Genomic DNA, 25,268 nt, shown 5'->3' on the forward strand with positions numbered 1-25,268 from the left:
CTACCTAGCTGTGTTGACAGTGGGTGGTCGATCGCCCACTTACATCACACAGGGCAGAGTTTTCACAGCCCTGAGTGCTGGAGCTAGGTTGATCTCAGTTTGAGGTGTTGACCAGGCCATAGCATGTAGCCCCTCTGGGGCAAGAACCAGCTGTTTGGTCTGTGTGGCCAGCGCCTAGCGCCTTGGGGTCCTGGCCCGTGCACAGTGTCCTAGGCCGCCGAAGCAATACACATAACAATATCTCATAACGGATCTTGGCCGTCAGACCAACCAGTGACATCCATGGCCCCTTCCCTCCGCTCACGGGCGGGGGCTGCCACGCTCGTCCCAGCCCCGGGTACGCGCAGGGCGGTAGGGCACCACAGCCAGGCTCCAGGCCCCGGGCGGGACAGCCAGACCCGGCACCTACTGCCTCAGTCACGGGGTCCCGCCTGAACGAGTCTCTCGCCCCTCAGGCACTGGGGGTGCAGCCGCACCAGGAACGTTTCCCTCCCAGCCTCAGGCAGGCGCAGAGATCCTCACGGGGGGGCCGGGGTAAGAGCTGCCCGTCACACGAGCCCTCCCCAAGCACCGGCTGCCTCAGCACTTCCGGGTCGGCGGGGGCGGGGCGAAGGAGGTTGCCTTGCGTGACGTTGCTGAAGGGTTCGTGCTGCTGCCGCCGCTGCCTGTTATTGTTCCTGCTCGTGCAGGGTTGTCGTCTGCGGACGCTGAGCAGCTCAAGACGAGGGAAAAGCGCTCAGAGCGCTTGAGAAGAGGGGAGAAGGGTTAGCTCGGTAGCCGCTAACGGTTTGGAACTCTCCGCAGCGCGAGCCCTGACAGCGGGGGTGGGGCGGAGCGCGCGGCACTGAGGAGCGAGAGAGACCGAGAGGCGGCGGCGGGGACTGGGCGGCCATGGCCTACGCGTATCTCTTCAAATATATCATCATTGGGGACACAGGTAAGAGGGCAGGGGAGCGGAGACCTTTACTGCGGAAATGGGGGAGGGTTGCGAGGCGGGGAGAGCGAGAGCGTCAGCGCTAAGCCCGACCTCGGCTGACCCATTTCCGCAGTGGTGGTGTCGCCGACGTGGTAACTTGCCCCGCCTTGCGCTCAGCAGAGGGCCCCGCCCGACGTGGCTTTGGCCTGTGCTGCTCAACCCCGCGCCCGGCTGTCCCAGCTCCGCAAGAGCTCGCGGTGCCCCTCGCTGGGGCCTGTTGTCTGTCCGAGGCGTGTGCGGGGCCTGAATGCTCCGGGCCCGGCCGGGGTCCAGCCCGCGGCTTTGGGGACCCGAGTGCTGGGGGCGGGAAGAGCGTCACGCCGGAACATACGAGACGGGAGCTGCCTTCCCGGGGCTCTGGTGGTGGCGGCTGATGCTGTGCGGCTCCCAGGGGCCTTGCAGAAGCGTGTGTCAAAGCCCCTGCCCCAACGAGCCTCCACGTGCGAGAGCTTTGGCGCTTAAGGTCACTAGCCCGCCGCATGCAGTGTAACCTCAGCACCAGGCCGCCGTGGAAACCAGCCATTTAACCAGGCATGTTGTTTTCTCCACCTGGCACCAATAAGGGCCTAGTCCAGCTACTTGAGGGCAACTAAAATGCACCTCTGCTTCTGTCACTAAATGTCCCTGTAAATAGACTTTAAATGTTGCCTTCTGCCAGGTCACCATCTGGCTTGGTCCCTTTCTCTTGGTTAGGCACATCCTTGCTCCTTCCCATAGCCCAGTGGCCAGTGTGGGTTCTTCTCTAGCTTTGAGAGGCCTTGAGGCTACTCTCTGTGGTAGGGCTGAAAACAGCTAGCCACAGGTGTTAAAATCAGGTTTCCCAAGTGAGTGTGCTTTCCTTCCCAGTGTGGGCAGGGCCTATAGCTAATCAAAATTCCACAAAATTATTTGATGTAAGGTATTATGTTTTGATTGTATTAAAATTGATTTCGCTATAGTCATGGCTAACTTTTTTTTTTAAAAATCTATGGTGTATCTACCTGGAAAGATTTTCTTTGATATTTTATCAAACATGTAAGTGCTCTAAAATACTTTACTAAATATAAAAAGGCATTTAGACCAGGGATTCTCAAACTTTATTGCACTGCAACCCCCTTCCGACAATTAAAATTACTACATGACCCCAGAAGCGGGGACTGAAGCCTGAGCTCACCCGAGCCTAAGTCTGTTTTAACTTTAAATGCTGAATGTGGCACAATATGACAAAACTCTAAGATGGAGGAAAATACATGTGTGACGGAAACAAGTTATTAATTTAAAACTATTTCTTGTAATTTGTTTCAGGATTCATAATTTCTGATGGAAGCTTATAAAGGACATAAAATCATGGCTAAAATAAATTTGCTTTTAAAGTGAGGCATTCTGCTTATAAAAGAAGGGGAGCCATATTTCTGTAAATGGCTAAAACAGGTTTATTGTGGACAATCTTTTGTGAATATGTGGTGTTTAGACCCCCTGTGAGCACTTCAAGAATACTAGTATGGCATCAAAGAACTGGCTTATCTGCACTAGTATTTTCATACTGATCCAGAGATTATTTCAAGGATTTCCATGTAGAGTCTTCAAAGTTGAATGGTGATTCAGCAATTATTTTTCAGTGTGTTGTAGAAAGAAAAGTTAAAGGGAGACATTGAACCCTATCAAAAGATTAAAATTAAGTTGCTCTCCACTGCTCATTACTTCATAACAGAAATCAGGTTATGCAAGTAGTAACAAAAATGGTATGCAGTTATACCAAAACTGCATGTCTCTGATCTGAATCACGATGCCGAATGCTTTTATTCACTTAAGTGCAGGTATCATAAGTGCTTTAAAAAAAAAAAAAATTAAATTGCAGCTACAGAAAATTGACTAAAACTGGCACTTCTTACTCAGCCGATCTCATCCTTTTGTGTTCTGCTTTCTCTAGTGGCTTCTTACTGTCTGAAGCTAACAGAAGCAACAGCTTTGGTAGAGTGATATGATCTAGAACAGAATCCATATCTTAGACAGAATTGTTAATGTCCAGTGGCAGAGTTTCTGTTGTGGGTGAAGCACATGCCAAAAATAATGTATCTTGGCTTTCAGATCCCAGATTGTGTTGGAAGGACTGTGAGCTAGGAAAAGAGAACGAATTTATAAAACTGAACAGATTTTATCTGGAATAAGAGAGGCAGCAAGCATGGAACCCTATGATGTAATTTTTAGATATTTTTCAAAAGAGATACTTAAAGTATCATTGCTTCTAAACAGCAATCACTAGAGGAAATGGGCCTCTCTTTTATGGCATTCTAGAAATACTTAGATTCAGTTTTCAGATACATTGAATTAGCTAGCTGTAGACCACGAACTGTGAAGCAAGTAGTAAACATTTAAGGTAAAATAACATTGTGCTTCTATATTAATAGATAACTAAGCGCTCTGTATAAGATCATTTCAATCAGACTTTTAAACTGGCAGGTGGTTATTGAATAGTGTTCTGTTTCAGTTGTTTTACATTTGAATCTGTGACACAGGATGCATCATGGACACATTAAACAGACTAGTTTCTAGTTTCTCTGCGCTCCATGTCAATGCACGAGGGGCCTGTTGTACTATTGAACATCTCCTTTTAAAGAGCACATATTAAATCAGACCCAATTAAGATGAAGAAACTCCTTTTAAGTTTACATGTAACACAAGCATCAAGTTCCTCACATAGAAAGGTTATATTCCTGATGGCAGTGACTTCATCTTATAGTGCATAATGTGTCGTAGTGATTGATCATCTTACACTAACTTTTCAAGGTTCTGTGGATACGTTGTGAATTCCTTCCAAATATGGTGATGGAGTCCCATCTTATAGAGTCATTCATCCTGGAAAGGTACTTCTCCCCTCCCCCACCATAAGCTTGAAGGTCCCTTCACTTTTATCAATAGGTTAATTGAAATCCTGGAGTCTACCCAGCTTTTTAACATCAAATACAAAAATTTGGATTTCCTGTTTCCAAGAGGAACATCTGTAAACAGCTGCTGATTGTATCTTTCTTTTTCAGCCTGACAGTCTTGTAACTTGACCATCATGTCAAGTCTGATTCCATTTGGGGCTGTGAGAGGTTATACTTTCTCTCTGCATTCCAGACAAGTGACCAGGTTAGAAAGTGTTGGGGGGCCTCCTGGTTTCTATGCAAGGAAGCAAGAGTTAGCTAGGAGGATCATGCAACACCTAGAGTGCATTAGCTTCACAGAAAGCCAGCATGGAGCATAGGAGAGGTAGTGCAAGCTAATAAGGAGGTTGGGAGTATGGGTATCTCAGGCTTCGTCTGCACTACAGAACCCATACTGGCATAGCTGTGCATGTGTAGCTCCTTAGTAAAGACGTGGCCCATGCCAACAAGAGTTTTCTGTTGGTGTAGAAATGTCATTGACTCCCTGGATGTCATTTGCTACATTGACAAAAGTCCTCTACCATCAACATGACTGTGTCTACACTAGAGGTTTTGTCGGCATAGCTATGTTGGTCCAGGGTGTGGTTTTTTCACACCACTGACAAATGTACCTGCTGACATAACTTTTAAGTGTAGACCAAGCTTCAGCAACTGTACTGGAAATCTACTTTTCATGAAGATAACACTACTAATCTGGTTTTGTTTAAAGTCAGTTTAATGTTTTTTATAAACTGTTTTGTTTGGTAGTCTTTGAAAGTTTTGTTTTCTCTCTTTCTAAAAGAGGCAGTACAAAGACTGTTTGTTGCCTGATTAAATACTTTTTACTTGTTCCGAAGAGGAAAAGAAATGTTGTTTCAGCACATTTGAAGTTACACATACTATGGGACAGAGACCAAGAGAAGCAGAGACTGAGGAGGAGGAGGTAGTTGTAGGCAGGCAGGAGAGTTCAGGAAACGAACAAAGACTGTTGCCTTGAATTCAGGGTCTGACTCTAGAACTGCAAGCTATAAGGTTAGTTCGAATTTCCTTCTGCTCTCATTATTGAGGGACTAATGGGAGACTACTCAAGAACATGACTGAATATGCTTTAGCTGCCAGCCTCAAGTCTGTTCAATAGATTTCAGTGATGCCAAGTAGTCGTCTCATAGTATGTAACCAAGCATTGTTTAGATTTGGCTTGTAAACGAGTTCAGGTTTGCTTTCTTTCTTCGCAAGGTGTGTCCAAACTGTTGGTCTCTATCTTGAATTAAGCAGGAACTCAGGCTATCTCAAATGTTGCCCCCTTCAAGATGTCTTAACCAAATATGTATAACAACATTAAAATAATGTTATGGCAACAAAGTGAAGAGCACACCAATTAGGAAATAACAGAGTTAAGGCCTGTGCCATTTTAAATTTGCCCCTTTGTTTTTATGTGTTATGATAGTAATTTATTACAAGATCACATACTGTTTTTCCCTGGGACTTCTGCTTCATTTCACATACTACAAAACAGTGCTGAATGAATGAGACAGCTGTTCAAAATTTTTTTTTGGTCCTCGTTGTTCTCTGTGCCCCATACATTATTATAGCATACCATCCAAACACTGCTGGGCCATATAGTTTGCTACCTCACAAACATTAATGAATCTATTCTCATGACACCCCTGTGAGGGGGAGGGATAGCTCAGTGGTTTGAGCATTGGCCTGCTAAACACAGGATTATGAGTTCAATCCTTGAGGGGACCACTTAAGGAACTGGGGTAAAAATCTGTCTGGGGATTGGTCCTGCCTCAAGTAGGGGGTTGGACTAGTTGACTTCCTGAGGTGCCTTTCAACCCTGTGATTCTAAGATCAGGTCATGAAATGCAATCATCATTTTACAGATGCTTAAATGAGGCACAGGAAAATTGACTCTCAAGTTGCATGGGGAGTCTGTTGCAGAAGCAGGGATAGAACATGTTTTTCCTGGGTTCCAGTCTAGCATATTATGTGTGGATTGTTCTCAACCTCTTGTATCCAGAATACAACTGCAACAAATGTGGCAGACATGCTGTGCGTCTTGGAACAATTCACTATGCAGCCCTGCCTAATTCTTGGTCTTATGTGATTATGTAATTTAAGATTGTGTCGTATATACATTCAAGAGGGCAGAGTTAAGTTTGAGCAGGCCACCTTATCTTTGTTATGTCCTGACTTTTGACTGCTTCGTTTTGCAAACTTAATGTTCATTTGAGGTCTTAGGGTAAACTCCACAAAATTTTATACCCAATCTAGCTGTGCAGTTAATAAGGCAAAAGATTTTATCTTGTTCCTTGCACACTTTTCTGCACCAATTCTCATTTGAGATCTGCCTTCTTCCCTGCATATCTTCATTCAAATTTGCTTAAACAATATTTGCGTAGAATGTTGACAAACCACTGGGAGGTGGTTTGTGAACAGGGGCCACTAACAGAGAGTTTTGAAGGGGAGTGGGACGGGGGCAAGGTATACTTGCCAATCTTTAAAGCCTTTAAACTAAACTATAATCAAAACTTCTTGATTTAAACAAAAACCTTATCATTAACCCAGATAACTGTAGGAGAGAATGCAGCCAGAAGCCCAGCAGCAGAGTGGGGGCTATCCTGTTTATTGCACTCAGTGTAACATGTATGATTACCTGCCCTGTAGTGTATGTGTGCATTTGGTGCAAAGAGCTCCTGACCCTCAGACACTGCATAGGGCAGTGGTCTCCAATGTGGTGCCCGCGCCCATGAGACATTTATGTGCGCCTGCCTAGTGCCCGACAGGGGAGAGCAGCCGTGGCCCCGCGTCTGCCGGGGACAGAGAACTCCGGGGCTGTAGGCTGCGGTCACCGGCGTTCTTTGTCCCTGGCAGGCGCGGGGCTGTGGCTTCTCTCTGGCTTTCCCGGGGCTGCTTTGAAGCCAGAGAGAAGCCATGGCCCGGCACCTGCCGAGGACAGAGAACCCCAGGGCTGCAGGCTTCATTCTGTGTTAAAGTAAGAATAATAAATGTATTTGGACCAGCAATTCAACAATGTTTAACTTTTTAAAAATAAATAAGATGAAAATTGTTTAATTATTTTGTAAAAACTCCTTAATTTTTCTTACAGGTAGATAAAAAAGAGCAAATTCACATGGTAAGGTGAAAGAGTAATTGCCTAATTATTTAATATCTTTTACCTGTAAAATTACCCTTTTTATCTAATGGATTCATATATTATGTATATTAAATATGATGATTTTCATATTATTTAATGTGCAAATACAAAATAAGCCTTGAAAAATTGTTGGCACCCACCACACTCTCTTCTGAAAACATGAATGTGCTACTGGCCACAAAAAAGTTGGGGACCAGTGGCGTAGGGGCTTTGGGAGCCAGGGTGGCGGAACTGGAGGCCCTAAGGGAGACAGAGAGAGATGTTGATGAGGCTTTCTGGAACACTGTAGATTTGTCCCAACTCCAGTCAGACAGCTCCTGCGCTGTTAAGAAGGATGACTCCTCTCCTTCCCTGAGCCTTTCAACAGGAGTAGAGGGAAACCTTCCCACAGTTGGGACCCTCCTTCCGGATGATGTTGGGGTATCATTTTGCCCTGAGGTTACCTCTCCGGGAGAGGGAACTCCAGTCATTCAGAAAAGGCAGGTGTTAGTAATGGAAGATTCGATCATTAGAAGCATAAATAACTGGGTTTGTGATGAGTGGGAGAACTGTGTGGTGACTTGCCTGCCTGGTTGAGAAGGTTGTGGATCTCTCGAGGCATCTGTATAGACTTGTATGTAATGCTGGGGAGGAGCCGGAGTTTGTGGTACATGTAAGTACCAGTGACATAGGAAAGGGTATGAGAGATGTCTTGGAGGCCAAATTTAGGTTGCTAGGAAAGAGACTGAAATCCAGGATCTGTACGGTAGCATTCTCAGAAATGTTTCCAGTTCCACGTGCAGGGCCAGATAGGCAGGCAGAGCTTCAGAGCCTCAATGCGTGGATGAGACAATGGTATAGAGAGGAGGGGTTTAGGTTTATTAGGAACTGGGGAAACTTTTGGGGGTTGGGGGAGCCTATACAGGAAGGATGGGTTCCACCTAAACCAAAGAGGATCCAGACTGCTGGCACTTAGTTTAAAAACTGCTCTGCAATCTTTTTAATATTAAGAGATGGGGGAAAACTGATTGCTGCAGAGGAGCACGTGGATCGGACACAGACTTCTCTTAAGAGGGGAGCCTACTGATAGAGATTTTCTAGGTTTTAGTCAGGAGAGGATGGAAGAGGATAAAGTCTGGGCTAGATCAGATGAGAAACATTCACATAAAAAAGAATCTGACACATCAGAAAAGGGCAAACAAATAAACAGTGACAGGTTTTTCAAGTGCTTGTACACGAATGCTAGAAGTCTAAATAATAAGATGGGTGAACTAGAGTGACTCGTGTTAAAGGAGGCTATTGATATAATAGGCATTACAGAAACCTGGTGGAGTGGGGACCATCAGTGGGACACAGTCATTCCGTGGCACAAAATATATCGGAAAGACAGAACAGGTTGTGTGGTGGGGTGGTGGATAAGTTGGGGTGAGAGTGGCATTATATGTGAAAGAAAATGTAAAATCAAATGAAGTAAAAATCTTAATCCACATGTTCCATAGAATCTCTATGGATAGTAATTCCATGCTTTAATAAGAATATGACAGTAGGGATCTACTGTTGACCACCTGACCAGGACAGTGATAGTGATGCTGAAATGCTAAGGGAGTTTAGAGAGGCTATTGAAATAAAGAACTCAGTAATGGCGGGGTGGGAGATTTCAATTATCCCCATATTGCCTAAGTACATGTCACCTCAGGACAAAATGCAGAAACAATATTTCTTGATACTTTAAATGACTGCTTCTTGGAGCAGCTTGTACAGGCACCCACAAGGGGTGAGGCAGTTCTCGTTTTAGATCTGAGTGGAGCGCAGGGTCTGGTCCAAGAGGTAACTATAACAGGACTGCTTGGAAATAGTGGCCATAATATAACAACATTTAACATTCCTGTGGTGGGAAGAACATCTGAACAGCCCAACATTGTGGCATTTAATTTCAGAAAGGGGAACTATGCAAAAATGAGGTTAGTTAAACAGAAATTAAAAGGTACAGTGACTAGAGTGAAATCTCTGCAAGCTGCATGGATGCTTTTCAAAGACACCATAATAAAGGCCCAACTTAAATGTATTCCTCAAATTAAAAAACACAGTAAAAGAACTAAAAAAGAGCCACCGTGGCTTGGCTTAACCATATGAAAAAAGCAGTGAGAGATAAAAAAGGCATCTTTTAAAAAGTGGAAGTCAGATCCTAGAGAGGTAAATAGAAAGGAGCATAAACACTGCCAAATAAAGTGTAAAAATATAATGAGAAGAGCCAAAAAGGAGTTTGAAGAACATCTAGCCAAAAACTCAAAAGGTAATAACAAAATGTTTAAGTACATCAGAAGCAGGAAGCTTGCTAAAGAACCAGTGGAGCCCCTGGACGATCGAGATGCAAAGGAGCACTTAAAGACAATAGTCATTGCGGAGAAACCTAATGAATTCTTTGCTTTGGTTTTCACGGCTTAGGGTGTTAGGGAGATTCCCAAAAGTAGCCGTCCTTTGTAGGTGGTCAATCTGTGACAGTTCCTCAGATGGAAGTGTCACTAGAGGAGGTATTGGAATTAATTGATAAACTTAACAGTAAAAAAAGTCACAGGGACCAGATGGCATTCACCCAAGCCTTCTGAAAGAATGTGAAATTGCAGAGATATTTCTATGGTTTGTAACCTGTCCTTCAAATCATCTTCTGTATCCAGTGACTGTAAGATAGCTAATGTAGTGCCAATATTTAAAAAGGCTCTAGAGGTGATCCTGGCAATTACAGACCGGTAAGTCTAACATCATTACTGGGCAAATTAGTTACAACAATAAAGAAAAAATTGTCAGACAAATAGAATGTAAATTGTTGGGCAAAGTCAACATGGTTTCTGCAAAGGCAAATCATGTCTTACTAATCTATTAGAGTTCTTTGAAGGGGTCAACAAACATGTGGACAAGGGGGAAAATGAAATGTAATGTGGATAAATGTAAAGTAATGCACATTGGAAAAAATAACCCCAACTATACATACAATATGATGGGGGCTAATTTAGCTACAAAAAATCAGGAAAAAAATCTTGAAGTCATCGTGGATAGTTCTCTGAAGACGTCTACACAGTGTGCAGCAGCAGTCAAAAAAGCAAACAGGATGTTAGGAATCATTCAAAAAGAGAGAGAGAATAAGACGGAGAATATCTTATTGCCCTTATAAATCCACGGTGTGCCCACATCTCGAATACTGTGTACAGATGTGGTCTCTGCATCTCAAAAAAGATGTACTGGCATTAGAAAAGGTTCAGAGAAGGGCAACTAAAATGATTGGGGGTTTGGAACAGGTCCCATAAGAGGAGAGATTAAAGAGGCTAGGACTTTTCAGCTTGCAAAAGAGGAGACTAAGGGTGTATAAGATAGAGGTATATAAAATCAGGAGTGATGTGGAGAAAGTGAATAAGGGACAGTTATTTACTTGTTCCCATAATATAAGAACTAGGGGGCACCAAATGAAATTAATGGGCAGCAGGTTTAAAACAAATAAAAGGAAGTTCTTTACACAGCGCACAGTCAACTTGTGGAACTCCTTGCCTGAGGAGGTTCTGAAGGCTAGGACTATAACAGGGTTTAAAAGAGAACTGGATAAATTCATGGAGGTTAAGTCCATTAATAGCTATTAGCCAGAATGGGTAAGGAGTGGTGTCCCTAGATCCTGTTTGTCAGAGGATGGAGATGGATGGCAGGAGAGAGATCATTTGATCATTACCTGTTAGGTTCACTCCCTCTAGGGCACCTGGCATTCGCCACTGTCGGAAGATAGGATACTGGGCTGGATGCACCTTTGGTCTGACCCAGTATGGCCATTCTTATGTTCTTATGTGTATTATAAAATCTAGTACAGTGGTGATCAACCAGTGGCCCATCAGGGTAATGTCATTGCGGGCCTCGAGACACTTTGCTGATGTTAACGATCCGCTGGCACGTCTCCCTGCAGCTCCCAGTGGCCACGGTTTGCCATTCCTGGCCAACAGGAGATGGAGGAAGCAGCGGCCAGCATGTCCCTGCCACTGGGAGCTGCGGGGGGCCGTGCCTGCGGACAGTCAACATCAGCAAAATGTCTCACGGCCCTCAGTGAGATTACCCTGATGGGCCACAGGTTACCCACCACTGGTCTAGTGAATATGTGCAACATCCTTCTTAAAAACCTTTATGATTTTCAAAAATCGCAGTTAACTTTTCCTGGACTACAGAAAGGCATATATGTCCCATAGACACTTATACAAATTGAAATTTTTTTCAAATTGCCAATTCACTATAGCTGTCCCACCCCAAAAGTAGCTATTGTATATTTTTACTCCACTTTTGTTCAAACTTTGATTTATTTTTTTAAATTATAAGCAGTGGAAAATGTAAGTGATCCCTCAGAATAGAAACGCTTGTGCAACTTTAATTATGTGTGTCACTTACTAGTATAAATGCTAATAATGAGTGGAAGGACTGTCTTGTAGTTAAGACTCTGGGCTGGGAATCGGGAGATCTGTGTTCAGTTCCTGGCTCTGCTACAGACTCAGTGTGTGACTTTGGATAAGTCACTCACATCTATGTCTGTTTCCTATCTATAAAGATACTTTTTTCCCCATCTTTTGTCTTGTCCATCTGTGGGGTAGAAACTGTTTTTTTTACTCTCTCTCAATAGTGCCTAGCATAATGGGACCTGATCTAAGCTGAGGCATCTAGACATTACTGTAGCAAAGTAATTATTAACATAGTGTAGACTTCAATCTTGAGGATGAGGAATCCACTGAAATTGGTTTATTTTCTTAAGAGAAGAGAATTACTTGTATATCTTTATAGAAGAAATGCCTCATTTCAGTGGATTTCCACTTGACCAGTGTCCTTTCCGTAGAATTGATGGTATTGTTCTCCTGGGGGAATTCTGCAGCACTGTGCATGTTCAGAAACTTCCCTTTCTTCCCCCTATAAATTCTCTTTGCTTCCCTGCAGAAAAATGGTTTCTGTGGGGAAGCAAAGAGAAGCTGCAACAGTGCTCATTCACCCCTCCCAAGTAGCACAGGCAGGGGAGAGAGAAGTCACTGTGGGGGAGGGAAGGAAGTGGGTTCTGTGGATGCCTCAGCTGCCCAGGAACATTAGTCCCAACTGGGGGGAGAGAGGGATGAGGAGGATGTCAGAAATGGAGTTCCCCCTCCCCTGCACAGAGCAGCTGGGCTGGGTCAGATCAACTCCAGAAACCTCCCCTGGCTGCAGGAAGCTGTGCATCATGGGGGAATGGTAGAATTTGGCAGGGAGGTCTGAGTGCTAGGGGTGAGACTCAGCGGTGCAGGGAGGTCCAGATGCGTAGGGGTTGAGTGGAGAGCGGGAGCAGCTCCCTATACAGTGACCCTTTCCCCCACTTCCTTGCCCTATTGCTCCTCAGCTATGGAAGGAGGGGTCACTGTATGGAGAGCTGCTCCTCCTGTCCACCCAACCCCCGAGCATCTGGACATCTCCCTCTGCACCCAACCCCTCCTGCTGAGCCTCACCTTCCCCCACAAGCGGAATTCCCCTGCCAAGCCTCATCCCTGCATCAGGAGCCTTTGATACCCAGAACCTCCTCCCCCAACAGAGCCTCACCCCCTGTATCAGGAGTCCTCCACCCCAGTTAGCCCCAACCAACTGCACCCTGACCCCCACCCCACCAAGCCCCACTCTCCCAGCAACCAGATCCCTTGCTGAGCCCCCTATCACCTCTGTACCAAAAATATAATATAATATATATATATATACACACACACACACACATATACACACACACTTTTGGTGGGGAACGGCGAACAGCAGCCACTGGGAGCTGCGGGTGGTCGGTATAAACAAACTATCTTGTGGCCACAGCAGTTTGCTCACCACTGATATCAATCATAAACAAAAAAGGGCAGACACCTAAAAGGCTGTGTTTTAAGTGTTTTCTGCTTGTTTCACATTGTAAATTTAGGTACAGTGTAGTCTAGAATACTCTGACTGGAGAGCTAGTCAGATGTCTCCACAAGAGCCAAGAGTAGAAACTGAGCAGTTGAGGGAAAGAGATTTTTAGTGAGACTTTTAACATTTTGGTGTTTTTAATTTTTTTAAACACCTACTTGATTGAATGACTAATATGATAAAAAAGGAAGTCTTGGCTGAAGATTCAGCACACTTGCCCTTTTAGTTGAGGTGGCAGAACAAATGATGTCTCCAAGTCTTCCATCAAAACAAGTAGGGCCCCCTCCTCCCACCAATCTTTCATGTTGTCTTTATACTTCAGAGAAACACATGGAATGGGGAGAGGATACATCACTTTTAAAATTTCCTGTTATTAAAATGGAATGTCTATGTTGAAAACTCATTTACTTTTCATTATCTATGCTGTTGGTGTTTTGCCTTTCAATCAGTTTGACAGTGAAAACGCACACTAGTTAGTGTCACTTTCTTGTCTTCGTGGGATAGATTACAGATACTCCCCGGGTTATGCAAACCCGATTTACACAAATCCGCACTTACGGAATAAGTTCCATAAGCTTTTTTTTTTTTGGGTGCATAATTGTTGGGTATATGTTCCCAAATTACGCAAAATTCGACTTATGCAAGGCATTCTGGAATGGAACGCTTGCATAAGTCAGGGAGCATCTGTAATGCTACGATGTTTAGGTTGCATTCAAGGCATGGCATTCTGATATTTTCTATCTTAGTTTCTCTTTCCTAATGGTTCCTAATATTGTTAGTTTTTTTGACTGCCACTGGATATTGAGCAGATGTTCTCAGAGAACTATCCATGATGACTCCAAGATCTTTCTTGAGTGGTAGCAGCTAATTTAGAACCCATCTTTTTGTGTGTATAGTTTGGATTGTTTTTCAGTGTGCAGTACTTTGCACTTATCAACACTGAATTTCATCTGCCATTTTGTTGCCCAGTCACCCGCTTTTGTGAGATGCCTTTGTAATTATTTGCAGTCAGCTTTGGACTTAATGATCTTGAATAAGTTATTGTCATCTGCACTGTTTACTCTTTTTCCAGATCATTTATGAACATGGTGAACAGCACTGATCCTAGTACAGATCCCATTTATCACTTTGTAGTTTGAACACTGACCATTTGTTCCTAACCTCCCTTTCCTATCTTTTAACCAGTTACCGACCCATGAGAGGAGCTTCTGTCTTCTCCCATGACTGCTTACTTTGCTTAAGAGCTTTTGATGTGGGACCTTATGACAGGCTTTCTGAAAGTCCAGGTACATTATATCAATTGAATCACACTTGTTGACACTCAAAGAATTCTAATAGATTGGCGAGGCATGATTTCCCTTTACAAGAACCATGTTGACTCTTCCTCAACATATCATGTTAATCTACGTGTCTGATAATTCTCTTGCTTACTACAGTTTCTGCTAATTTGCCTGTTACTGAAATTAGGCCTACTGGCCTGTGATTGCCAGAATTGCCTCTGGAGCCTTTTTTAAAAACCGGAATTGCATTAGTTATCTGCTGGTCATCTGGTACGGGAGCTGATTTAAACAATGGGTTATGTAACACAGTTAGTTTTGTGATTCCACATTTGAGTTCCTTCAGAACTCTCTGGTGGATACTATCTGGTCCTGCTGATTCATTACTATTTGTTTAATCATTTTGTTCCAAAATTTCCTGTATTGACACCTCAATTTGAGACAGCTCCTCAGGATTGTCACTTAAAAAGAATGGTTCAGGTATAGGAATCTTCCTCACATACTCTGCAATGAAGACCGATGCAAAGATTTCATTCAGCTTCTCAATGGCCTTGTCTTCCTTAAGTTCTCCGTTAGCAACTTTATTATCCAGTGCCCCCACTGATTGTTTGGCAGGCTTCCTGCTTCTGGTGTATTTTTTAAAAAACAACAAAAAAAATTTTTAGTTTTTGTGTGTCTTGCTATTTGCTCCTCATTCTTCTTTGGCCTGCCTAATTATACTTTTATGTTTGACTTACTAGAGTTTGTTCTCTTCTATTTTCCTCATAGTATTTAATTTCCAATTTTTAAGGGATGCTTTTTTGCCTTTAATCGCCTTGTTTACTCTGCTGTTTAGCTATGATTACATTTTTTGCTCCTCTTACTGTTTTTTTTGTTTGTTTGTTTTTTGTTTTTTATTTGGGGTATGTTTAGTTTGAGCCTATATTATGTGTTTTAAAATAGTTTCCTTGCAGGCATTTCATCTTGTGATTTTTTTTTTTATGTGATTTTTTGACAGTTTCACTGCTGTCCACAGGATTTTGAATAGCAAGTGTGGAACTAACTGGAGTTTTGTTAGGGCACGTCTACACCGGCAAAGTTACAGTGCCAGTCAGAGAGCACAGAAGGAAAATCGCTGTTAAGTCACTGACAGCTGCCTGCGCAATAGCGTGTTCACTCTTGCAGCGGTATTTGGAGTGGTGCACTCTGGGCAGCTATCCCACAGAGCACCTCTTTCTCTTTTGCTGCTAAGAGTTGGGGGAAGGTGGAGGGGGTCACGTGGCATTCTGGGTCCTGTCCCAATGCCCCGTGATGCATTGCTTCGCATCCCAGCAATCCCTGTGCTTCCATCTGCATTTGGCACCAGTTTTCAACAGTTTGTATGCTGCGCACCCTGGCTCTTTCGGGTTGCAGAAATAGATCCCAAACTACTGATCAGTATGCTGCTCGCTCTGATCAACATGTCACAAGTGGCAATGGAGTTATTCCTTAAACTACAAAAGCAAGAAGAGTGTGACATTGATCTCGCCACGTGTAGCAGCTATGACACAAGATTGCTTGTGGCATTTATGGAGGTGCTGACCACAGTGAAACGCCGCTCTGGGGCTTGGGGAAACAAGCACTGAATGGTAGGATCACATGGTGATGCACATCTGTGGCTGCAGAACTTTTGCATGATAAGCTCGCCCCAGCCCTGCGGCACTAGGACATAAGAACTGCCCTATCGCTGGAGAAGTACGTGGCGATTGCACTGTGGAAGCTGGCTACTCCAGACTGCTGCCGATCGGTCGCTAACCAGTTTGGAGTGGGAAAGTCGACCTCTGAAGTCATGTTGATGGAAATATGCAGGACCATTAATTGCATCCTGCTCCAAAAGACCTTGATTCTGGGCAGCGTGCATGACATTGTGGATGGCTTTATACAAATGGGCTTCCCTAACCGCGGAGGAGCAATAGATGGCATGCACATTCCAATTCTGGTACCAGCTCACCTAGCCACCAAGTACATTAATCACAAGGGGTATTTCTCAATGGTTCTCCAGGCACTTGTGGATCACCATGTGCATTTCACAGACATTTCCAGACCAGCCTGCGTTAAGGTGCATGACGAATGCATCTTTCAGAACAGTGGGCTGTTCAAGAAGCTGCAAGCGGGGACTTCCTTCACGGACGAGAAGATCACTGTAGGGCAGGGGTGGGCAAACTTTTTGGCCTGAGGGCCACATCGGGTTTCCGAAATTGTATAGAGGGCTGGTTAGGGGAGACTAAGCCTCCCCAAACAGCCAGGTGTGGCCCTGCCCTGCCCCCATCTGACTGATTCTTGCCCCCTGACACCCCTGCCCCATCCACATACAGATGCACCCCTGCTCCTGACTGCCCCCCTGGGACTTCTAGCCCCATTCAACACCCCTGTTCCCTGCCCTCGGACTGCCCTGACCCCCGACCACCACTCTGAAATCCCCTGCCCTGTATCCATCCCCCCTCCCCCCCCTGCCCCTTACTGCGCTGCCTGGAGCACCGGTGGCTGGTGGTGCTACAGCCTCACTGCGCGACTGGAGCCAGCCATGCCACCACGCAGCACAGAGCACTGGGTCAGGCCATGGCTCTGCAGCTGCACTGCCTGGCAAGGGGTCGCAGCCCCGCCTCCCAGAGCATTGCGCTGGCAGCGCAGTGAGCTGAAGCTGCAGGGGAGGGTCCAGGGGCTAGCCTCCCAGGCCAGAAGCTCAGGAGCCGGACAGGAGGGTCCCGTGGGCCGTAGTTTGCCCACCTCTGCAGTAGGGGAAGTTGAAATGCCCACTGTGATCCTGGGAGACCCCGCCTACCCCTTAATGCTGTGGCTTACGAAGCCATACATGAGGCAACTTGACAGCAGCAAGAATTGGTTCAACAGGTTGAGCATGTGCAGAATGACTGAGTGTGCATATGGCCATTTAAAAGCCCATTGGCAATGCCTGTATGGGAAGCTGGATGTGACCGATGACAGTATTCCTATGCTTATAGCCCCGTGCTGTACACTCCATAATATTTGTGAAGGGACGGGTGAAAGCTTCACTCAGGGCTCGACCGCAGATGCTCAGTGCCTGGAGGCTGAGTTTGAACAGCTAGAGACCAGGGCTATTAGAGGGGCACAGTGTGGGGCCATAAGGATCAGGGATGCCTTGAGGCAGCAATTTGAACCTGAAAGCCACTGATATTTGTTGCAGGGCTCGGGATTGCAGTGCTTGTAATGTTAGGAGGTGATTGGTGCCCCTGATGCAAGAAAAGGGCTTAACATTATTATATGTTGCTTTGCAGTGTTCCTTTTGCTTTCACTTAATAGAATAAAGATTGTTTTCAAAGAAACACAATTCTCTTATTGAAAGACAGCAACCAGAGGGGAGAGTTAAATGAAAAAAATGATCAGCAGTGAGGGGGATGCAGGAAGGGAAGGTCTCAGGAGGAGGAGGGGTCCTGGGACAGCTACAGATTTATGTATGTCCAGAGATCATACCTGACCTCCTTTGGAGTACAATGCAGTGGGTGCTGTACTTCAGCAGGGCCAAACTGCAGAGGGGTGGGCGTTGAGTGCAGTGGGTAGTGGGAGTCCGCAGTGCTGGGCTATGAGGAGGGAGGAGTGGAATGCTGCGGGTAGAGAGTGGAGCCAGGAGGTTGATAATAGTGTGTTGGCGGTGTGTGGGGGACACATGGGAAAGAGTTTTGGGACAGCAGCTGCAGGGGAGGGCAGGTGCGGAGCTGCTCGGTTTGAAGAGCTAGTATCATAGACTATCAGGATTGGAAGGGACATCAGGAGGTCATCTAGTCCAACCCCCTGCTCTGAGCAGGACCAATCCCCAACTAAAAAACTAAGGAAGGAGATTCCATCACTTCCCTAGGTAACCCATTCCAACGCTTCATCTTAATGAAAAAGTTTTTCCTAATATCCAACCTGAACCTCCCCTACTGCAACTCAAGACCATTACTCCTTGTTCTATCATCTGGTACCACTGAGAACAGTCTAGATCCATTCTCTTTGGAACCCCCTTTCAGGTAGTTGAAAGCAACTATCAAATCCCCCCTCATTCTTCTCTTCTGCAGACTAAACAATCCCAGTTCCCTCAGCATCTCCTCATAAGTCATGTGCTCCAGACCCCTAATCATTTTTGTTGCCCTCCGCTGGCCCTCATCTCCAATTTCCACATCTTCTTTTGTAGTGTGGGGCAAAAACTGGACACAGTATCTCGATGAGGGCCCAAATAGAGAATATGAGAGAATGATCACTCCCTCGATCTGCTGACAATGCCCCTACTTAATCAGCACAAAATGCGTCGTAGCTTCTTGCAACCAAGGGACACGGTTGACTCATATCCGCTTCTTTGTCCCACTATAACCCAGGTTCCTTTCTGCAGAACGTTGGCCAAGCCATTGGTCCTTCTGTGCAGCAATGCAGGGAATTCTTCCATCTGAGCACATCTGCAGTTTGCTTGTTGAACTCCGTCAGATTTTTTTGGGGGCTCCAATTCCTCTATTTTCTAAGTCCCTCTGTTGGCCTATCTCTACCTCCAGTGTATCTACCACTCTCCCCAGTTAGTGCATATGCAACTGCTAGAGGGTGCAGTCCCGCATCATCCTCCCAGGCACTTAATGAAGATATGAACAAACCAGCCCAGGACCACCCTCTGGCACTCCAACCTGATACCGGCTGCCAACTAGACATGGAGCCATTGATCACTACCCGTTGACTCTGACAATTTAACCAGCTTTCTATCCACCTTATAGTCCATTCATCCAACCTATACTACTTTAACTTGCTGGCAAGAATACTGTGGGAGACCCTATCAAAAGCATTGCTAAAGCCAAGGAATAACATGTCCACTGCTTTCCCCCTCATCCACAGAGCCAGTTATCTTGTCATAGAAGGCAATTAGATTAGTCAGGTATGACTTGCCTTTGGTGAATCCATGCTGACTGTTCCTGATCACTTTCCTCTAAGTGCTTCAGAATTGATTCCTTGAGGACCTTTTCCATGATTTTTCCAGGCATTGAGGTAAGGCTGACTAGTCTGTAGTTCCCTGGATCCTTCTCCTTCTCTTTTTTTAAAGATGGGCACTACATTAGCCTTTTTCCAGTCATCCAGGACCTCCCCCAATCACCATGAGTTTTCAAAGATAATGGCCAATGGCTCAGCAATCACATCCACCAACTCCTTTAGCACCCTCAGATACAGTGTATCTTGCCCCATGGACTTGTGCTCGTCCAGCTTTTCTAAATAGTCCTGAACCACTTCTTCTCCACAGAGGGCTGGTCACCCTTTCCCCATGCTGTGCTGCCCAGTGCAGCAGTGTGAGAGCTGACCTTATTCATGAAGATGGAGGCAAAAAAAAGCCTTGAGTACATTAGCTTTTGCCACATCTGCTGTCACTAGGTTGCCTCCCTCATTCAGTAAGGGGCCCATACTTTCCTTGACTTTCTTCTTGTTGCTAACATACCTAAAGCAACGTTTCTTGTTACTCTTAACATCTCTTGCTAGCTGCAACTCCAGGTGTGCTTTGGCCTTCCTGATTTCACTCCTGCATGCCTGAGCAATATTTTTATACTCCTCTCTGGTCATTAATCCAATCTTCCACTTCTTGTAAGCTTCTTTTTTGTGTTTAAGATCAGCAAGGATTTCACTATTAAGCCAAGCTGGTCGCCTGCCATATTTACTGTTCTTTCTACACATCGGGATAGTTTGTTCCTACAACCTCAGTAAGAATTCTTTAAAATACAGCCAGCTCTCCTGGACTCCTTTCCCACTCATGTTGTTCTCCCAGTCTCTACCCAGGCCTTTTCCTTCCACAGGGAGGATGGACGAGAACACCACTTGCCCCTCAAACTCCTTTATCCTTCTTCCCAGAGCCATGTAGTCTGCAGTGATCTGCTCAAGGTCATTCTTGGCAGTATCATTGGTGCCAACGTGGAGAAGCAGGAAGGGTTAGCAATCTGAGGGCTTGATGAGTCTCGGCAGTCTCTCCGTCACATCGTGAATCCTAGTTCCTGGCAAGCAGCACACTTCTTGGCCGAAGTGTGTCCACTTGGCGCTCCATAACGTTTAAGAGCCGCTCCCTTGCTTCTTTCTAGTGTTCCATGTTCTCCTTTTGGTCCCTCTTCTCTCTGTCCCACCACTCCTTCAATTTCTTTTTCTTGTCGGTGGAGTGCATCATAACCTCACAGAGAAAATCCTCCTTAATTCTTGGCGGTTTTCTAATTCTCCACAGCCATTCTGCCGCCCATTACAAAGAGGGAGGCTGGGCTCCCAAGATCATCTCTGTGAAGTTTAAATGTAACATTTTACAGAAGCAATATTGTTTGCAACACAGACAACACTGACTCAGTGCTTTAAAACAGCCAGTACACTCTCACTTGTCACTAACTGGCTGACCCCAGGCAAGCGCACACAAGCCACAGAACCCCCAAAATGGTGAGTAGCTGCTGGGGCAGTGTAAATCACTCTTCCCGGACCCTGCTGTGCATGGGGCTCGTGGGGACAGCCAACACTCTAGGGGGGGGCTAATAATCATTCCTGTTCACACACTTTCCACAGGAGGTGATCATTATGGAAGATATCTCACTGCTGAGGGCAAGCAGGAAATCAAGGGAGGGTCTTCTCCAAACCTCTGGCTTCTGCACTGGCACCTATGCAGCTCGCTTGTGTACAGCAACTGTTCTCCCATCCATCCCCCCCCGTGATGGCACAGTGATGTGGGAAAGTTACCATTAATGGGGCAAGAAACAAAGCAGCACTGCTGAGGAATATGGCAGTGGATTGCCCAGTACCTCCGCAAGAGTTTCCTGGAGATCTGAGGGAGATTCCCGTGAAGTGAGGGAGTCTGTCAACAGGCTGTTCTGCCACTCAGACTGTGCATGTGGTGGGATACAAGCCTTCTTTCTGCAACCCTCCTATCCCCAACAACTTGCTTCAGCAATTCACAAAAACAGATCCGCATATCAAGGGCCTCCTCTCCTGTTTGCACTTCATCAAGATCCGACTGCTGTGAGTGGCTAGGCTCCTCTGGGGTAGAAAAGAGCTCCTGGTTGCATGCACCTCTGGCCTGCAAGTCGTGCTCTGCCTCTGGATCCCCTTCCCTCTCTTGGTCCAAGATTTTCTCCTCCTGGCTCGGTCCATTCTCAACTGGCACATGAGCCAACAAAGTATCCACAGGGTCCTTCGCAGTGGAGGTGGGGTTGCCACTGAGTATCGCGTCCAGCTCTTTGTAGAGCCGTCAGCTCGTGGGCGCAGCACCGGAGCAGTGGTTTGCCTGCTGTGCCTTGTCAGTGGCATTCCACAGCTTCTTCACTTTTACCCTACTCTGCAATGTGTCCCAGTCATGGCCCCTTTCTGTCATGCATCATGAAATCTGTCTGTAGGTATCATAATTCCTACAGCTGGAGCGCAGCTGGGACTGCACAGCCTCCTCTCCCCAAATGCTGATGAGGTCCAGCAGCTTGGCATTGCTCCAAGTGGGGGATCGCCTGGTGCTTGGAGCAGGCATGATCACCTGGAGAGATGTGCTGAGACCACTGTACGCATTACAGAGCAAACAGGAAGGGGACTTTCAAATCTGCAAAGGAATGTACGGTGTAGGGCTGACGATTGGTCACCTGAGGGCTGGGCAGTAGCATTCAAACCGATGACCAGCGAGGTGAGAACTGGTATCATGGGATACTTCCCAGAGGCCAGTCACAGTGCTGTAAACACCACGGTGTCTACACTGGCACTGCAACGCTGTCGTCCTAGCGCAGAAAGCTGTACATCTCTCATTTGGGTGGCTTTTTAGAGCACCACAGCTGCGCAGTGTCTATGCACTAAGTGGCTTGGCAGTGTGTACACCTTGGGATTTACAGCGCAGAAAGCTGCTTTACTGCACAGAAACTTGCCAGTGTAGACAAGGCTTTAGTTTCATTCTCCTGCTACTTAGTAAATCTGAGCTTAGTAAGTAAGTAGCAGAGTGACCACAGCTGTCTGCAGTTTTAGAAGACAAAACTACATTGTTTTATATTAGATTCAATTTGGAAGGATATCTTAACCGTAAGTTCTAGAAATTTTATTTATTTCAAATGTAATCCCAAATTCAGCAGACATTGATGGCTTGAGCCTCCTGCGTTCTCCATGAAAAACTTCCCCCTTACCATAAATGATTTTTTTCAAGCTGTGGTTTAAACTGCCTAATAGTGTCACTTTGTTTAGCTAAGTCTGAATTAATTTTCAATTTAATTTACATTGCTACAAAGGAGCAAGGGCAAGACTTGTGTGAAAACTTGATCGGTGACACAGTTAGCAACTCAGACATTTGGAATTTTACATCTTAGACTTGCATTAACATCACAGAGTGGTTACATTTCCAACAAGGATCCTCTGTCAAAAGTCTTCCTGTGGCTTTAGTTAGACAAGCTACTTTTCTCTACCCTGATGTCCACAGTTGCTATGATTCCTACATGCAAAATGCTTGAAGGATTTCAGATGACTGTATAAATCTATTAATAAAAATTTGTCCCTAGCCAACTGCAAAGATTAACAACTGATTGAATGAAAAACTGCAACCAAGTATTAACTAAGGAATCTTGCCTCTTAACTGTCCCCCTCTATCCCTTTCTGAGAGACTTCACTCCTCTTACATTTAAATTTGCTTTAGTTTTTCACAAACCTATTTACATCCTCCTGATATTTTTGATTAAAACTAGCTGAATTATGTAACTGAAGCAAAATACCACATTTCCTAGAAGTGTGTAAAACTTAAAGAAAAGGAAGCTGAAAGATCAGTGTTCTACACTGTTAGCAGGCAGCAGCTGTGTCTGTGGATGAAGTTATGTCTTAAGTGCATTTTTTTTCCTGGCCCTTCTACTTTGTGGTGTCATTCTTATGGCTGCCTTCTGCCATAATGCAACAAAATCTTGTAAGGGTGCTAGTGATTTTTGCCTTCACATTCATGTAGGCTGTTCAATTATGTTCCCTCTGTTCTGCCCCCACCACCAGGGTCGCTGTCTCAGATACACTGAAAATCACTGTAGTTCCTGGTGTGCTCTGCTTTTTCTTTGTTTGGTAGGTTCATAATCAGATTATTCTGGCCACATTTTAAAGGTTGCAGGCATGTATCTGGCAATATGTGTGAAGGAAGGGATATGGAAGAGCGAAAGGTAAAAGTAGAAGTGGAAGTGATGATAAACTGTTGTAGGGTACTGAGAGGGCAAAATGCCATTCACATTACAGTATGAGGGAATGAAAGATAGATTGTATTATTTAACTGTTAATCTTAAAATTGTGGTTGTCACTTTCCAGACACTTGTGAATTTTTTTAAAAATATGTAAGACAAGGATATAATTATATTCTAATATAATATGACAAGGATAAACAAATGTCAGGTCCTGTATATCAAAATGGGTCTAATGATAAATTGGTTAATGATATATATTGTTTTAAATGAGTTATAAATTAGGTTTTAATTGCTGCAGCTTAAGTAAAGTTTTTTAATTTGCTTGAAGAAAATATTCTCTCTTTCAGGTGTTGGGAAATCATGTTTATTATTACAATTTACAGACAAGAGGTTTCAACCAGTGCATGACCTTACTATTGGTAAGTTCTTCCTATTAAATATTCTATTCAAAAGGTATTTAAAATAAGGATATATTTTTAAGGGTGATGGACAACTAGGTGCCTCAGCATGTTGGTTATGGGTTGTATATCCTTTTACTCAATTGCCATTTGTTTTATTGTGATACAAATCACATGTCTTTGCTGTTTGCTGGCTATATCATAACTGATGTGAAATAAGATGCTAATCCAGTTCCTAGTGGGTAAATATTCACATCACAAAAGTGCTCCACAATCATAATTTGCAGCCTCCTTTGCTGCCTCTGCAGGAAGGCCATAGAAACTGGTCAGGCTTGAAGCACATTAGTAGAATGTTGTGAGAGCTTGCATTTACTCATTGGGTCAGACTTCAGTCTCCAGGGCTCTCTGCCGTTTGCCACGAGCATAAAATTAAGATTAAAAACAAAGCAGACTTCAACAAATAAAAACCTTTGTGTTTACTAGATGAGCAACTGTATAGAGTTTCCTGATGGTGAAAGGTTGAATTGTGAATATAATTATCACCTGGAAGGGACAGGTTTGAGGCCTGGGCAGGCAGGATGGGGAGGCTGCACGTGTAAGAGGTGTGTCTGATGGTGGGAGAGGTAGATGCAATGAGTGAGCTGAGAGGGAATATATTAGCTGTGACTTGACTTTTATTTTTTCGTATGAAACAAATTTGCAATTTTTTACTTTCCACTGTGAAGGAGATGGATACTTCTGATGCATGGTATGGGAGGTAATTTTTCTCTTGTGGAGAAGGCTGGTCTTCAGATGAGTTTTACTTTGGCTAGTGCCTGTTCAAGCATAGCTTATGATAAAATTGCAGAACCTTTTAACTACAATTCAGGTTATTTCAAGGTCCCTGTTAAGGTACCATCCCCAATTATGCTCAGCCTTGCACAGGACAGACAACATGAGTCTGTACCCACTTTTGTTTTTCACTTTCTAGCATAGTTTCTCTTAGATTAAAGAAGCTCCTGTCCTGTGGGAGTACTTAAAATGGCCAAGCGCAAAACAACCAACCATTCCTCTTTTAGCAGAACAGTGCAAGATGAGCTGTCTCTTGACAGACCTCCAGTCATTGTATACAGCTGTCTCTGAAGTACTTCAAACTGTCAGCCTTAGCAGCAGCTTTGTTCCCCCTAGTTTTGGAACCAGGTAGATTGTTTGAATAAAGAACCAAAACTTGTCTTTGGAGGCAGACTTCTTGTCATCTTTCTTTCAAGACCAGGGCAGTTAAGTATGTCGAATCTTGAATAAGATTCATGCATTTGCCGCCTTGTCACACATTTCTGTAGCTAGCTGTATTCTCCTGCTTCTGTCTGGGTGATGGTAAAGAGCTGCAGTTCTCATGATGGCCACAGTGCCTGCTCTGCCTACCTCACCAGCAGCCAGCATTGGAGACCTGAAAGAAGGCAGCTGCTGACAGGAGGGGTGGCGGAGGGTTGAGATCTGGAGTTGTTAAAATGTCTGGGCCTACAGAAGGACAGTGGGGGATAGG

At 44.8% G+C, this 25,268-nt stretch overlaps 1 protein-coding gene across 1 annotated transcript in view; it reads left to right on the plus strand.

Moving 5' to 3' along the window:
* Positions 1–595: 595 nt before the first annotated feature.
* RAB2A (RAB2A, member RAS oncogene family) overlaps positions 596–25,268 on the plus strand; it is a 79,604-nt gene continuing 54,931 nt past the window's right edge. Inside the window, exons 1-2 of the mRNA XM_032768957.2 lie at positions 596–937; positions 23,696–23,767. Of these exons, the coding sequence (XP_032624848.1) occupies positions 892–937; positions 23,696–23,767 (118 nt within the window). The 5' untranslated portion in view covers positions 596–891. The remainder of the gene's footprint in view (positions 938–23,695; positions 23,768–25,268) is intronic.

This window comes from Chelonoidis abingdonii, chromosome 2 (assembly GCF_003597395.2).
Source record: "Chelonoidis abingdonii isolate Lonesome George chromosome 2, CheloAbing_2.0, whole genome shotgun sequence".
Taxonomy (NCBI): domain Eukaryota; kingdom Metazoa; phylum Chordata; order Testudines; family Testudinidae; genus Chelonoidis; species Chelonoidis abingdonii.